Source organism: Rhamphochromis longiceps, linkage group LG4 (assembly GCF_057381845.1).
Source record: "Rhamphochromis longiceps isolate RC_006_pf linkage group LG4, R_longiceps_female_GT1.1, whole genome shotgun sequence".
Lineage (NCBI taxonomy): Eukaryota > Metazoa > Chordata > Actinopteri > Cichliformes > Cichlidae > Rhamphochromis > Rhamphochromis longiceps.
The window spans coordinates 11,739,289-11,754,290 of record NC_140560.1 but is presented as its reverse complement, the minus strand read 5'-3'; the positions used below and the strand labels follow the sequence as shown (position 1 = coordinate 11,754,290).

Below are 15,002 nucleotides of genomic sequence, written 5' to 3'. Positions count from 1 at the left end.
ATACCGGAAGTTGCGTTCCCTCAAACCAAAGCATTAAAAAAAATAAGCCTAACCTTTCACTTAGATGTTTATTTATTTATTTATTTACGTTAGGTTTACACACTTTTCCTCTTACTTTCTTTTTTTCAACAATACCAACTCATGTGACTGAGTATCTATTTGTGGTCCGAGACTAAGGAAAGCTTCTCTTCCATAAAAAAAATTGGGGCGGGGAAAGTAGTAAAAGTGGATTGGGAAAGTAGTAAAAGTGGATTGGAATAAGCAAAAAAAGGCACGGCCATTTTTGAATCGTTCTGTCAAGTTTGCACCCGGACAATAAACTTATAATTACAAACCTTTTCTTCCTAATTATAGAGTGGCGGCAAGAACAGCTCTGTGTCTCCCTCCAGTGGCAGCTATTAGGCATTTCATAGATTGTGGAGCACAACTGCAGAGCTAATAACTGGACTAAGTTTAAAATATCAGCCCCGTGTAACAGACCAGAGGTCTGGCAGTGTTTCTCTAACAGTTCGCTTCACTTCAGGGGCTCGGTGCATCTTTGCGGTGGAGGAAATAGCATCGAGCTGAAACGAGTAGGAGACTTGTGGTCGTGGTTTGAAACGCTGGAGCAATGCGCGGTCGCTTTACTTGCCTTTGTTTATATTTGACAAAAACAACACGAAAGGGGGGGAAAACATAAACTTCCTTCCTTCCTGCTCTTGCTGCTTCGCCACCACGACGTGCAAGTCTGGCCGCAGAGAAATAGTTGCAAAGGTAGATGCTTTGCTTCCTGTTTCCTCCGAAAAAAAAAAGCCAGACCTGCACCACTTGTATCTGATCTCTCCGACTCTGACACGGTGCCATGTTCTGCTCCCTGCCCACTTGTGAAAAGTTGCACGAGAAATGGCATCACCGAGAGTTTTGCTGGAGTGGTGCCGCGTCACATGCGCCACTTATCCCGACGTGGAAATAACTAACATGTCAACCTCATTCACAGATGGACTTGCGTTCTGTGCTATCATCCACAAACACCGCCCTGACCTCATGTGAGTAATGCCTATGTTAACAGAGCTGTCATGGCTGTGCGGAGTGAAGTGTGCCTTGCTTCTGACTTTCTAACTCCAGTTTACCCCTATCTGTTTCTGTTTAATCAGAAACAGAGGGGCTCGTGTGCACTTTGGTTAATCTGCATCTCTTTTTAACCCTTTTTTTGTCCAGTCTCATTGGCCTGAAATCGGTTAATTTGGTTTATTTGACACTGAACCACTCCTCTGGAATCATCTCATCTCTGATCTTTTAATGCTTTTTGCTTCTATTGTATTTAGAAAAGTTCATTATGTAGTTAATCATCAACTTTGTCGCTCATTTATTGTTTTTGGGGTTTTTTTTGTTTGTTTGTTTGTTTTGTTTTTAATTGAATCTCTCCAATTTCTTCACTTTACTCCAGAGACTTCAGGTCCCTCTCCAAAGATAATGCTTATGAAAATAACAAGCTGGTGAGTTTCTGATTGGAAACAAGAACGAAAGCATCCCGCATCTTTGTTTCGGTTTATTCACTTTCATTCCCTGTTTCTCGCCTGTGGGCCTGCAGGCGTTTGAGATAGCAGAAACAAAGCTGGGTATCCCTGCCTTCCTGCATCCGAAGGATATGATTTCCACCAAGGCGCCCGATCGTTTAAGCGTCATCTCCTACCTTGCTCAGTACTACTGCTTCTTCAATGGGAAGTCTTCGGGTGCGTTTAAGATAATCTGCCTGTTGTAGCCCTTAATTTTATGTTGTTGTTTTTATAGATGCTAGCATAAATTTTCAGGCTGAGGTTTGCTGTCCTGCTCAAACATATACAGTTGAATTAATATTTTGGATGCAGTGTTATCCCTCACTCTTCAGGTCAGGTGAATGAAATCAGACTGGCCCGTCCTCAAAGAAACAGTGCATGCACGGTGATTTGCGTGTCTTATCTTGACTTTACAGCAGGTCCTGCCAAATTGTGGTCATCGCACGGCACTTCCTCACACAGCCTCTCGAAGAGCAAAACTTACCATCATCCAAAGAGCATGAAGGTGAATGTTCACAGGCTATTTTGGTTCTGATTTAGTCATCTCTGTGGTTGTCACTTGAGCGACTGGTTTCTCTTCTGTTTTCAGAGCTTGACTGACAGCAAAACCAGTCGAGAGGAAAATGTTTCTGATGCGAGGCCGCAGACTGTGTGCAGTTTGTGTTTGAAGCCCGTGCACCTAATACAGAGGCATTTAATAGATGGAAAAGTTTACCACCGCAGCTGTTTCAGGTAACAGAAGGTCACAATGCTGTGCAAAAGTGTTAAGCCACCTCGAGGTTTCTTTATATTTTGTTTCCATGGAGCCAGAATTTCTTGTCACTTTTTAAAAGTGGTCTTGAGCAATAGTTTTTCAGTTTCTTTGGTCATTGGCTGCTTTTTCGCTCATTTTTAGTAAAGTCCTTGTAGCTGTTTTTCTTTTTTGTTTTTTTAATTTCATGGTTAAACTGCTCAACACTGGCCTATGAGTCATTCCAGCATAAAAACTCCACCCAAATTAACGGATGAAACAGTGTTGTGTTTGCACATCACACACTACTTGGTGAAGAACCAGTTTTAAATTGTATATTTAGGCACTTTGTTACTAGCATCCTGTGGCAAAGGTACGTCATTATTTCCCATTTATTTAGCTGAATCTACCAACAACAACAAAATGCCAGAGATAGAAAAGTTTGCAGGCATGAAATAGTATTTTTGCACAGTTTAGAAAGAGTTATTAGTTGAAAACTAGACATATCTCGGCATGGTGTGCAGTAGGTTTGAGGAAACTGGACAGGTGTGTGACATAAAAAATACATTAAAGACCCAATAAACTATCTACAGTATGAAAAGTATCTAAAAGCCATGGACTTCAGAAATGGGGAAAAAATCCATCCACCTGAAACAGGATCTGAGACATACTTTTGGACCTTCAGTTGCTCCATCTAATGCTCCGTAAAGCTTCATCACAAATGGTCTCGGTGGACGAGTATCTGTCAAAAAGCCATTCTTAAGGAAGGATAGAAAAACAAACAATAGAACACTAACAGTCATGGATTGGCCTCCCAGAGCCTGGACCTCAACATTATTGAAGCAGTGCAGGATCATCTTGACAGAGAACTGAACAAAAGAAGAGCTTTGAATGTCCTTGAGAAAGCCTGGAGCACTATTCCTGTTTGCATGTTCCAATAAATCTCACTGCCTGTTTCCCACTTTCCTAGCAAAATATGAAGAAATGAGATCAGGCTCAATTCTTCTGAAAAGTACTGTAATACAGTAATATCTGATCATATTTGACACTCTTGATTCAGTAGATCTGGTAGATTTAGATTTCTCTTTTGTATTTCAGGTGCAAAGTGTGCCATGCAACTCTTTTACCACAGTCTTACACGCAGGGAAGTGACGCTGGCTCCTTGATCTGCGCTTACCATGCGACAAACAGTAAAGGTACTCACGTCGACGTCAGCAGGCAAACTGGATCTCAAAGTAAACTTCAGACAGTTTGTTATTCTCTGGGTGGACAGCCTATCACCAGCGTCCCTAACTACACAAAGAAAACCGAGTCACAGGACACACTGAGTTGCAAGACAGCAGAAACAGGCGGGACAGAAAGGATAGATGGAAGGACTCGTCCTGTTCCAGCACCAAGGCGGATTTCTGTAGGCCCTGTTCCTGCAGCCAGGATCAGAAGTTCACAGACTGTAAATAGCTCCCCTGCTGCAGGTAAACGGGCACACTTGTTTTCTTGTAGCTGTTCAGTCGTAATTATTACATTCCTGCTTTCTGCGTGTATTCTGGTCATACATCTGTTTCTCTGTTAAGACATAATCATTATGTGTTTTGTTTTCCTCACTCTTTCTCTCTGCAGGTGGTTTATCCAGTCCAAGCAAATGTGCAGCCAGTCCGCCTCAAGGGTAAGTGTGACAAAAACAACCTGTTCATCGCTTCCTTTTGGCACGCACTTGTCTTTTCTCATGCATCTTTTCTGATTTGTATCTAATTATTTATTAAATGCTGAAAAACGAATTGTCACATTTGCCAATAAAAATATGAACCCAGACCTGATTTAATATTGGCCAGGGTGCTTTTCAAGGTTCTTACCTTGGAGCTCTTTAGCATTTTGGGAAAGAAGAGGAAGTTCCAGGAGGCTAAATTGAGCGAGCAGTGAGCGTTAGTGTGGCCACATTAGTAAAAGTTTGCACTGACCTGGATTTGATCCTGGGTTACAAATTCTCAATGCACAAATCCGTCTGAAACGTGTCAGTCTCACAAAAACGTTGATGTTCCGGCTCTACACAGGTTTGAGGTATGTTCTGACATCACAGACACTCTTGGCTTAGGATCTAAAAACAACTACAATAGAGAGGCTTGAACAGATGACCTTGAAGGGGAGATGGGCCAAATTTGAATCAGATGTTTTCTTCCCTTTGTGGCCAAAGTCAACAGACTTAACAGCACATCGTGTGTTTTGAAATATAGGTGCAAAGTTTCTGTGGTGGAATTCAAATAAATAAAAGAAAATGCCCATTCATAAAATGGAACAAGAGATAAGGTCTTAATAACTGACTTTCTTCAATGTGTTTTTATATTCCAATACTCTATAGCACCAGCCCAGTCAGCGCTAGATCTAAAATGAAAAGCAGCCATCCATGGATGGCCCTCGTGCATCCGGGACCTTGGACACAGCTGCCTCCAGCTCCACCTCCACTTCCCACTTTTCGATCCAAATCTGCTTCTAACTTAGATGGGTCGTCCAAAAGACCCAAAGTTCCTGCTCCAAATCCTTTTGAAGATGTGCAGGAGGACGACTCTCAAAGCGAGGTTGCTAAATCTGAATCTGAAGACCAAAATAAGCCTTTTTTGGGAGCTACCCAATCAGAGTGCAGCACCTTGGCATCGCAGGAGGCTGAAGAAAAAAAAGCTCTCCCACAGAAGAGCCCGGATCTCAGAGGGCGTGTTGACGTTGCAGAACCTGACCCAGTAAAAGAATTGACTGCAGATACTAACATAGAGAGACCTTGTGGTGAAAGAGGTGGAGATGGCGGTCAGATTGCTCCGTCAGATGTGACAGAAGCAGCAGGTCCGCGTCCCATTCCTGCATCAAGACAGAGTCGCATTTTACCCAGAAGTCTTTCTGTGCCAGCCATTGCGTCTGACCCTCGTTCTGCACCTGTCGGTGAAACACAGACGGATGAAGCTGCCACATCGTGGCGAAGTAAGGTACGACAAGAGATCAGAGTTAACCAATAAAGGCCAAACATTAATGCGCGTTTCACGTTCTACCAGAGGACAGTCTCATATGGCGTTTCTTACAGTTTTCCATATTATATATATTTTTTTATTTTCAGCCTTCCTGTGAAAACGATCCTAAGGCTCAAAGACCCACATTATCCAAATCAAATACCGTTCAGGACCTCTCGCCTTGTCGGGGCCCCGCACCTGGCCATGGATTCCCACTCATCAAGAGAAAGGTACAACAGCTGGATTTAAAACAAACTCAAAGGCCACAAAATCTAATTCTGAGTCATTTCTAGATGTGCCTTTGTGTCATGTAGATGCAGACTCATCATTAAGATGAGACGTTTTGAGCAAACTGAGTAGTTTACCCAGAATAACAAGGTTTAGTCACTTTTTTTGGTGTGTGATTTATTTAAGAAATTATTTCTTTTTTGAAGTCTTCAGTTTTGGTGATATTTGTTGCTTGACAGGTGCAGACAGATCAGTGCACTTCCCCAGAAGAGCTGCAGGTGCAGATGAGAGAAGTGGATCAACATCTGGAGACACTGGAGGGAAAAGGAGTGGAACTGGAGAGGAACCTGAGAGGCTGCAAAAATGGTTCGTACTAAATAAAATAATTTATTGGCACAAAATTCTCAATATTGTGAAGCCGCTTTGTGTAAATACCATTACATTGACACTTCCTGCTTTTTTATTTCAGATAAACAGGAGGAACAAATGCTAATGGAGTGGTTCTGTCTTATCCACGAGCGGCATGTTCTGATGTGCCACGACACGGAGCTGGTTCATCTGTAAGCGTTTTTTCACTTGTGCGGCTTTTCTTTTTTTCCGTGTTTTCTGAGCATCGTAAACACATGTGTAATTTTTATTTCTCAGGACAAAGCAGAAAAAGCTGGAGGACAGGCAGACCGACGTGGAGTACGACCTCCGGTGTCTCTTTAATAAACCGGGTTAGTATGTAGCTCTGTGCATTGTTCAGTCACTTTTATCACCCACTGTATTTGACATTAACGGGAATTACTGATCTGTAAATAATTCAGGGATCAATATTCTTTTATCCAAGGTTCTGTAGGCGTGATGAAAGGTCTTTAGCAGAAAGTTGACATAACTGCCATCAGACTTTTGCGTGTCAGGGGTGATTTGTGACAGCATGGCTGAAAGGGTGAAAAGGAATGTTTACAAGCCGAGACCTGCTGCGACACGGTTCAGAGATATAGTTAGAGGGTTTAGACGTGTAGAATCTTTATGATCATGTAAGAAAAGTACAGTGAAATTGTATGCAGTCCTATTTAGTGCACAGAAGGCAATCTAACTATCTCAATCAGTGTGTGTTTGAATGTGTATGTATGTCTGTGTGTGTCATTATTATTGCACTGTTGTTCACAGCTGTGAATACTGGTTGCACGGGTTAGTGAAAGGAGGCAAACTCTTCAGTGTTCATTTATTAGTTCTGGGAGATGTGCTGTTTTTCAAGTCTGTTTGCCTTGTTCCAACTGCACCGCCTCCCTGAGGGTAACAGCCAGGATGTGTGATGTGCCCATCAGGATACTGTGGGCTTTACTGTGGCACCAGGACCTGTAGAGGTCCTAGAGAGAGGAGCACAGCCGGTGATTTTCCGTGCTGCGCTGATGACCCTCTGGAGTGTTTCCTGAGCAGCGCAGCTTGCAAACCACACCAGGAAACAGTTCCGCCTGTACACTTTAAGCTCCTTGGCTAGGGAATTGTTTTTCAGGAAACCTCAGGGAGTGAAGTCGCCACTGTGCCGTCTTGATCAGCACAGTTGTGTAGGTTTTCCAGGTTAAATCATCATCCAGATGCAGGCGCAGAAACTTCAGTCACTACACAGTCCCTGCTGATGTGATAGGCTAAGGGTCTGTTTCTCCAGAAGTCCATTATTTCCTTAGTTTTTGTGGTGTTGAGGAGCACTTTGTTTTTCCACAGAGAGGACAAAGACTGATGGTCTAAGAAGAAGACCACAGACAAAATTCATGGGTGTAGTGAAGGAAGAAATGCAAAGTGTTAATGAGGCAGATGAGACACTGCGGTGCTAAAGGGAGCAGCTGGAAAGAAGAATAGATGATGATCCTAAAAGAAGGAAAGAAGACCCAGTTAAACAAACGTGACATAGTAATAGACTTGGTCATTTATTGGTTTGGGAAAGTGATCTAGTTTTGGCCACTGTGAGGGAACAGAGTCTGAGATTTCACTAACCTTTGTTCCTCTGTGACCTCCCGCGCTACAACACACCCACTGCTGTGGAGGGTAACAATGCTCCAGCATTTCCTCCATTTGAAAACTCGCTACTGTAAGTCTAGACTGGTGGAAGTCCAAACAGTTTAGAGATGGTTTTGTGAACTTTTCAAGCCTGATGAGAAACAGAAACACCAGCTCACACTTGACTGTTACGTCTGTCACTGAAAACACTTGTTTCTAATCACATATTTGAATTACCAGTTAATCTTAGAGGGTCACATACTTTTGCCATTCACAGACTGGTAAGTAACACTGGATCCTGACATGCTTTTTGATTCTAAATGGTGCAACAAGAACAAGAAACACTACAAGAAGGCTCTGAGTTGACTCTTAAAAGGCACTGAAATGAATTAATGTTTCTATAAGAATATTGTTGCTATCCTATCAGTGGAATCCAATGGAGATCGCTGATTTGTTAAATGAAATCTCATTGTGTTGAACTTTCATTGTCATCATCTGCACACACAGACAAGAACTGGAGTCAGGAGGATCGAGATAAAGAGAAGAAGCTGATGGATGAGCTGGTCACCATCATTGAACAGAGGAACCACATCATCAGCTGCCTGGATCAGGACAGACAGAGGTACTTAAGGAAAAAAAATCAATTATGCTTTTGCATTTGTACATTTTATCTGAGTGCAACTTTGTTTTTCTGATTAGGGAGAGAGAAAATAACGTGCTTTGGGAAGATGTAATGAACAAAGGTAAGATAACGAGCCTTCTAATAAAAGCTCTTTGGTACTGTTTTGTATCTTCTGTTTTGCCTGTATGACGAAGGCAGAAAGAAATTGATTCGTTGGATCACAAATAATGCTCTATGTCAATGTTTGCTTACTGCTTAATGTTTGTTTTGCTGCTCTTTCGTCTCTTCTCAGACTTCCAGAAAGAAGGATTAAAAGAGCTAAGGAAGCCCAAAAAAGATTTCAAGCCTACAAAAGTACTAAAAATCCTGAACCACAAAGAAGAAAGCACGAAGAACTCTGTGGATAAAAAGAGTTGAAGAAGTGTCAGAAGCTCTCATTGTTCATGTGTGAACAGTATGAAATATGCACTTATTAAGTACATGCTTACTAATTATGTGTTAAAGCCCAGCTCAGTAACATCACCAAACAATTTGTATTGTTCTCAGTTGGCACGATATATGCATTATTATTAATGTGTTTTTTCACTCTAAAAATTATCATCATCTTATTTTTTATGGTATTGTATGATCACATACTCGTGGGTTTTTTTTAAGTGTGCAATAAATCTCATGTGTTAAGTACTGTCTGTAGTGCATTTGAATTCAAAACAACAGACAAAAAATATTTAATATACATGCACAATGTACCTGTTAACACACCAGTAATGTAGGATTATGTTCATTCTCAATTTTGCAGTGTTTTTTTTTTCTTCACTATGATTTTAAGTAAAAGGAAAATAATAAAGAGCAGAGGCTGAAAATACTTGGTGACTCAAAATATGAGTCTTAATTTGTGGTTCTAGTAGATCTTATTCTGAAAGTTTGTTTGACGTCTGAAAATTAATGAAAAAGGGAGAAAAACGTGTTGGCTGTCAAGTCTAAACGAAACCCAGGTTAAATTGCATTTAATCAGAATCAGAATACTTTATTGATCCCTGGGGGAAATTATTTTTTGTTGTGCTCCATTATAAACCAACATAAACATAAACCAACATATAAGACAAGATAGACAATATGCTAACTAAGAATAGTACAATATATACATACATAAGTCACTCATAAATAAATAGCTGGAAAAGAAACGTGTAGTTGTAGCAGTAACCAGTGTGTTAAGTGGATGCGTTGTACAGGGAGATGGCCACAGGCAGGAAAGATTTCCTGTGTCGTTCAGTGGTGCTGAACGACAGCAGCTGCATTTATGTTAACAAAGAAAATTATCTGTTTCTCATAGTTTCAAACAAAAAGAATGTTTTCCTGTATTAATACTGTTGTATTTTATTTCGCAGTAAAATTAAGGGTCATAAAAAGCTACAGGCTCATTGACAGGACTGCAAAAAATAAAGAGAGAAAAAGACAGAAATACCGCTCGTACGACAAATGGCGAATTTTATTTATTTATTTAAATTACAACAATCAACTTTTTTTGTTGTTTGTTTTTTGGGGATTTAAAAACAATAAATAAATGTAATTCTACTGGAGTACAAGTGGAAAGAAAGTTCCTTTTCCTGTTTTTCATCCGGAATATTTTCCAGCGCACCAAACCACCGGAAGTTTAAGCTTCGTAGCATTCATGTGGGTCCGTGTTAACAACAAAGTGTGTTGACTTTCTTCTACGGTTTGAGTAATATTTTACGTAAATTTTAGGTTAAAACATGTCCGACAACGAAGATAAGTAAGTAATGATGACACTTTGATGAAATTCATATTAAAATGCTTGTTTCTTTATTATAACTCGGCGCGAACTAGCATTGTAGCTAACGCGGTTAGCCACACTGCTAAGTGCTCTGTATAAACTTATTGACAATTTGCTGTCTTTAGAATCTATTTATTGTCTTTTAAAAACAAAACTTTGTGTCAAATTTGCAGCTTCGATGATGGAGATTTTGATGATGCCGAGGAGGATGAGGGATTAGATGATCTCGAAAACGCGGAAGACGTAAGTTGATGATTCTCTTAACTGGACAGCACAGACACTGCTTTGCTTTTGTTGTTTGTCGTCAGTTTTATTTTAGCACTACTGATCGCTGCCTTTGTATCATGTTTATTGTCGGTTGTTTTCTGGTGAATAGGATGACCAGGAGAACGTGCAGATCCTGCCCGCGGGAGAGGGCCAGCAGGCAAACCAGAAGAGGATCACAACTCCGTACATGACCAAATACGAGAGGGCCAGAGTGCTGGGGACACGAGCCCTCCAGATAGCGTGAGTGTTTCTTCATTGTCATTTACGGCTTCACGGTTAGGTTTAAGGTTAATCATGCTGGAGGTGTTGACGTTCCACGTCCAACTGATACAGAGGTTATGTTTCCCACACGAGTCTGCCGATATTCAAGAAAACCTGACATAGGAGTTTCCACTTTTGTGTTTATGAGAGCAAAGCATTTCATAACTGTCAGAGTGGGTCGTAAGGCACCACAGTCGGTGAGAGTGAGATGTTGAAAATATTCGTCCACACTTCTTTGGTCCTTTTGTCCAGTTTTGTCATTGAATATAGAACTATGCTGAAAGGTAATGTAAAAGAGTACTGCAGTATTTGAGTGCATCTGACTTTCTGGTATAGTACATTGTGTTACTTTGTCTTTTGTAGGAGCAAAGGTAAGGACTATGAATAATTGAGTGAAGCTGGTGCACTTAATGTCATGTTAATATAAAATTATTTAGCACCAGAAATATCAGTTTACCTGTGATTAGAGTTCATGTTTTACAGATGATAGTTGGATTCACGTGAGCACCTTCTGATCTTAACCTTAGTGAGATTAACGGGTTAGCAAGGTAAGACGAGGCTAAAGCCAGCGTTTTCAGTGTCACAAAGATGGCTTTCCTTTGACCTGGCCAGATCACCACAGTAACTTATGCTAAATACACAACCTGGTCAGCAACATGTTGTGGTTAAAGTTTTAGTTTAAAATCATTCAGAAGTGCCACATCTTTACTGATTTTTTTTATTTTTATTTCCAGTAGCCTGTAAATGTGATATAGATTCTCTGCTGAAGTGAGATGTTTTGTAAATGCTACCTGTAGAACTTAAAAATGTCTCTAATGCTCACTCGACCCATTCTGCGCTAAAGGAGAGTCAAACATCGTGTCAGACGCCCCCTTTCTTATATGTGAGCACACAAAGAGCCTGAGTTAACAAAAACAGTTCTGTGATGACACCTGTCATCTTTGACTGGGGTTTTAGGTTTTGTCAAGCCAGATAGTGCAGGGAAACCTAGCTATGTTGAACTTAATTTGTAGTATATGCCTCTCATTTACCTTCTACAAACCATTTCAATTTTTAAAAAAGAGAAAGGAAACTCTGCGGCACAAAGTAAAGCACAATCAAAAATTACTTGCTTCCTCTTAAGGCACTTCCACCTGTCAGTGATTAATCCAGACTTCCTTAAATACTAACCCTCAATTATCTAAAAGAAGAAAACATGGTGTTTGTAGACTGAGCATTGAAAAAAGGCTCTAACACTGTACTGATGTGGTTTACCTGCTGACTTGTCTCCAACAGGATGTGTGCTCCAGTTATGGTGGAGCTGGAGGGAGAAACAGACCCGCTGCAGATAGCTATGAAAGAACTAAAGTAAGCCATAATTTTCTTTGATGACTTTTTGTCATTTCTCTTTTTCATGTGTGAGTGACATTATTTAAAGAGCAGGTGACTGTAACAGTATCTCTGTCTTTTTGTCCTCACTGACAGGAGCAGAAAGATCCCCATCATCATCCGCAGGTACCTTCCCGATGGGAGTTACGAGGACTGGGGTTGCGACGAGCTCATCATAACTGATTAAACATCTTATGAAGCAGTCTACGCTGACAGATCAGCCTAAGCTGCTTCACAGCCACCACCCTAACTGGTTTTACAGCTACACAAACCCAGTGGAGGAGTCTCCTTCACGCCCACTCCCAGATCCAGTCGCTGTAATTCTCCAGTGACTGTAAACATGAGGTGTACTGCATAAGACTACTTAAAGACTCAAAATAATGCAAAACAAATTAGTATGCTGTTTATAGTTCATAATCCTGTGAACTTACTTATTGTTTTCCCCTCTAACTATTTGTTTAGTGTTCATCACAACCCAGCTCATTTTTTCGTCTTTCTTTTATCTGGTACCCACTGAACTCAATTGTTTTAGCGGCTGCAATGCTTCTAAGAGCCACAAGGGGGAGATATATCTCAGTCAAACACTTAAGTTTTATAAAGGAATCCTGTATTATGAAGTATTTGTGTTTTTGAAAAGAGGTGATTGTAGTGAAATTACAGTTTTATTGTTATAAATAAAGATTTTTGTATAAAGAGTTTGATTTATGTTACTTACACTATGAAATGTAAACAGAGGTTTACAATGAGGGTGAAGTTACACTCTCTGGGTTCATAAGTCATAAAGACTTAGGAATCCTACTGCAACAAGCACTAAATGCACACATTACTGTAGTAGATCGATAGATAACAGTAAGAATCCTCACTTCCGACAGTGGGTGTTGATGTTTACATGGAGAAGTATTGTCACAGTCATGATGCATGGTGTGTGTGGCTCCCCCCGCCCCACTCCATAAACACAAAGCAGCCAAACAGTCAGTGTATTGTTTTAGGAGAAATGGGTTGTTGCCCGGGCAGAGAGACGGCGAGTGAATGCGGGAAGACAGAGAGAAAGTTTGTGAGAAAGCAGATTAAAGGATTTCTTGTAGGAGGCAGTGTGTGATGATACTCTAGTAAATAGGCGAGCGGATTATATGTTGCTTGTGTGTGTGTTTGTGGGAGCTCCGTGACATGTATGTAAAGACAGAACTGATTTGAAAGGAAAAAAAAAATGCAGCTGGTAATAAAACTGATGAAGAAACTCGTCTTTTTTCTTCTGTAGTCGACTTAAAGCAAAGGCGTGTCGGTCACTGTGACCTCTGAGCATCAGCAGGCAGGAGCCAGTTGGCGCTGGTATTAGTAATTATGTGTAAAATGTGTGAAAAACTGCTTTAATCTATGAGTCTTTTGATTGGAGGAGACGGCGCCTCGGGGTGATGCTGCGCTTCTTTCATGGGCTGGAGAGGGTGGCTCGTGATGCTCACCAGCACCAACACAGGGAGGCCAATATCAGGTCGCCTCCAGCAGAGGGAATGACTACAATCTCCCGAGACCTTCGCTGGATCAGGAACTTCCACCTCCTACTTGATTTGTTTGTCATTTGTCTGATTTGTTTTTCAGTCCTTTACAACATGACTTCTCTTATTGCTTTCCTAGATATACGCTGACTGGCCACTGTATTAGGTACACTTGTTCACCTGCTCATTATCACAAATATTGAATCAGCCAATCACATGGCAGCAACTCATTGCATTCAGGCATGCAGATGTGGTGAAGATGACCTGCTGGAGTTCAAACTCAGCTTCAGAATGAGGACGAAAGGTGATGTAAGTGACTTTGAGTGAGGCGTGGTTGTTGGCGTTAGGCAGGCTGGTCTGAGTATTTCAGAAACTGTTGATCTGCTGGGATTTTCCCACGCACCCATCTCTAGGGGATACAGAGGAGAATGGCCAGAGGTGAGAGGCAAGCTGAGAGGAATGTGGCAAAAGCTAAAAAAAACACTTAACCAACTAAAGTCTGAATGCACACCAGAAGACCACACCTGTGCCACTAGTCTCAACTTAGAAAAGAAAACTGAGGCTACAATTTGCACAGCTCATAAAAAAGTGTTTCCTGATTTCTCCTGTGATATTCTGATTGGATGATCAGAATTTGATATAATAAAAAAAATATAAAAAGAACATTTAAAAAAGGTGATGTAATCGCATGGTGGTTATTTTCTTTGCAGCTTTTAGGCCCGTTTGAGCACTAAGCCTACCTGAGTAGTGTTGCTGAACATTTCCTTTCCTTTGTGGATGGAGATAAAAGGATTGGACATGTTATCATGACAGGATAATATACCGTGTCAAAAAGCTCAAATCATCTTGATGGTTTCTGAGTTTATAAGATACCTTTATTAGTCCCACGAGTGGGAAATTTCATGTTAAATATGTACTTAAATGGCCTCCTCAGTCAACAGATCACCATCCAGTATAGCTTTGTTTGGATGTGGTGAAACAGGAGATTCACATTATGGATGTGCAGCTGACACATCTGCCGCAGCTGTGTGATGCTGTCATGTCAACATGGACCAGAATCTCAGAGGAACATCTCAGGAAGGTCCAACCCTGTACTAACAAATTGAACTGCATTTTACTTCCTTTGATCAGCAGTGGTCATCTCATAGCTGCAACACAACTGAGTCTCATCTCTCTTTCTTTCACCTGTTGCACCCTCCCAAACTTTCATTTGATTCTCTATAATTGATTTCTTTTATACTTGATCAGTAGATTGGATTATCACAGGCTGATCTATTACTGCACTCTGGAGTTTCTCCTCTGATTCTTCATTTGCGTTTGTCAGTTTGGTCGTATCAGCACAGAGCCTTTGTTCTATTTTTTCATGGATCATCAGAGCGGACCGTGCCACCTCCTTTCACATCTCAGGCGAAGGAGATTATGAACAGAATGTGCTCAGCTAACGTTTCATTGCCTGCGAGAATCAAATGAAGCCTTTTGAGCAGTATCTCAACAGTCACCTGTCTGACACCTGCTTTGACATTCATTTGACACAAAATCCCATAACTCTGTCTATATCTTCTCCTTTTCATTATTTGAATCCCATTTCAGCTTCTATCTGATTTTTTTTTTTGTACTAGGATGGGGTGAGTGTTGGGGACGCTTAGATAGCGAGGGTTGCTGGGTCTCTGCATGGAGTGTAGGAGTCCCTTTGTATCCTGCTGAAGCGGCAGGCCAGGCAGTTATGGGTACGC

The 15,002-nt window shown here is 41.0% G+C and overlaps 2 protein-coding genes across 4 annotated transcripts; both read left to right on the top strand.

The window, feature by feature from the left end:
- The first annotated feature begins 265 nt into the window (after window positions 1-265).
- Window positions 266-8,766, top strand: LOC146671117 (MICAL-like protein 1). Of its 3 annotated transcripts, XM_085403302.1 has the most exons (16): window positions 291-753; window positions 977-1,025; window positions 1,427-1,475; window positions 1,571-1,712; window positions 1,952-2,040; window positions 2,125-2,267; window positions 3,364-3,737; window positions 3,883-3,928; window positions 4,619-5,234; window positions 5,363-5,485; window positions 5,723-5,849; window positions 5,953-6,043; window positions 6,129-6,202; window positions 7,974-8,088; window positions 8,166-8,209; window positions 8,381-8,766. In XM_085403302.1, exons 4-16 carry the CDS (start codon window positions 1,628-1,630, stop codon window positions 8,503-8,505), a joined length of 2,052 nt encoding a protein of 683 aa, XP_085259428.1. In that variant the 5' UTR covers window positions 291-753; window positions 977-1,025; window positions 1,427-1,475; window positions 1,571-1,627; the 3' UTR covers window positions 8,506-8,766. The 3 variants fall into 3 exon arrangements, with proteins under 3 accessions (XP_085259427.1, XP_085259426.1, XP_085259428.1); XM_085403301.1 differs by having other exon boundaries at window positions 266-1,025; window positions 1,955-2,040; XM_085403300.1 differs by having other exon boundaries at window positions 285-1,025.
- Window positions 8,767-9,716: 950 nt separating this feature from the next.
- Window positions 9,717-12,471, top strand: polr2f (RNA polymerase II, I and III subunit F). The gene is made up of 5 exons (XM_085403298.1): window positions 9,717-9,859; window positions 10,054-10,123; window positions 10,257-10,387; window positions 11,684-11,755; window positions 11,873-12,471. Exons 1-5 carry the CDS (start codon window positions 9,840-9,842, stop codon window positions 11,961-11,963), a joined length of 384 nt encoding a protein of 127 aa, XP_085259424.1. The 5' UTR covers window positions 9,717-9,839; the 3' UTR covers window positions 11,964-12,471.
- Window positions 12,472-15,002: the final 2,531 nt, after the last annotated feature.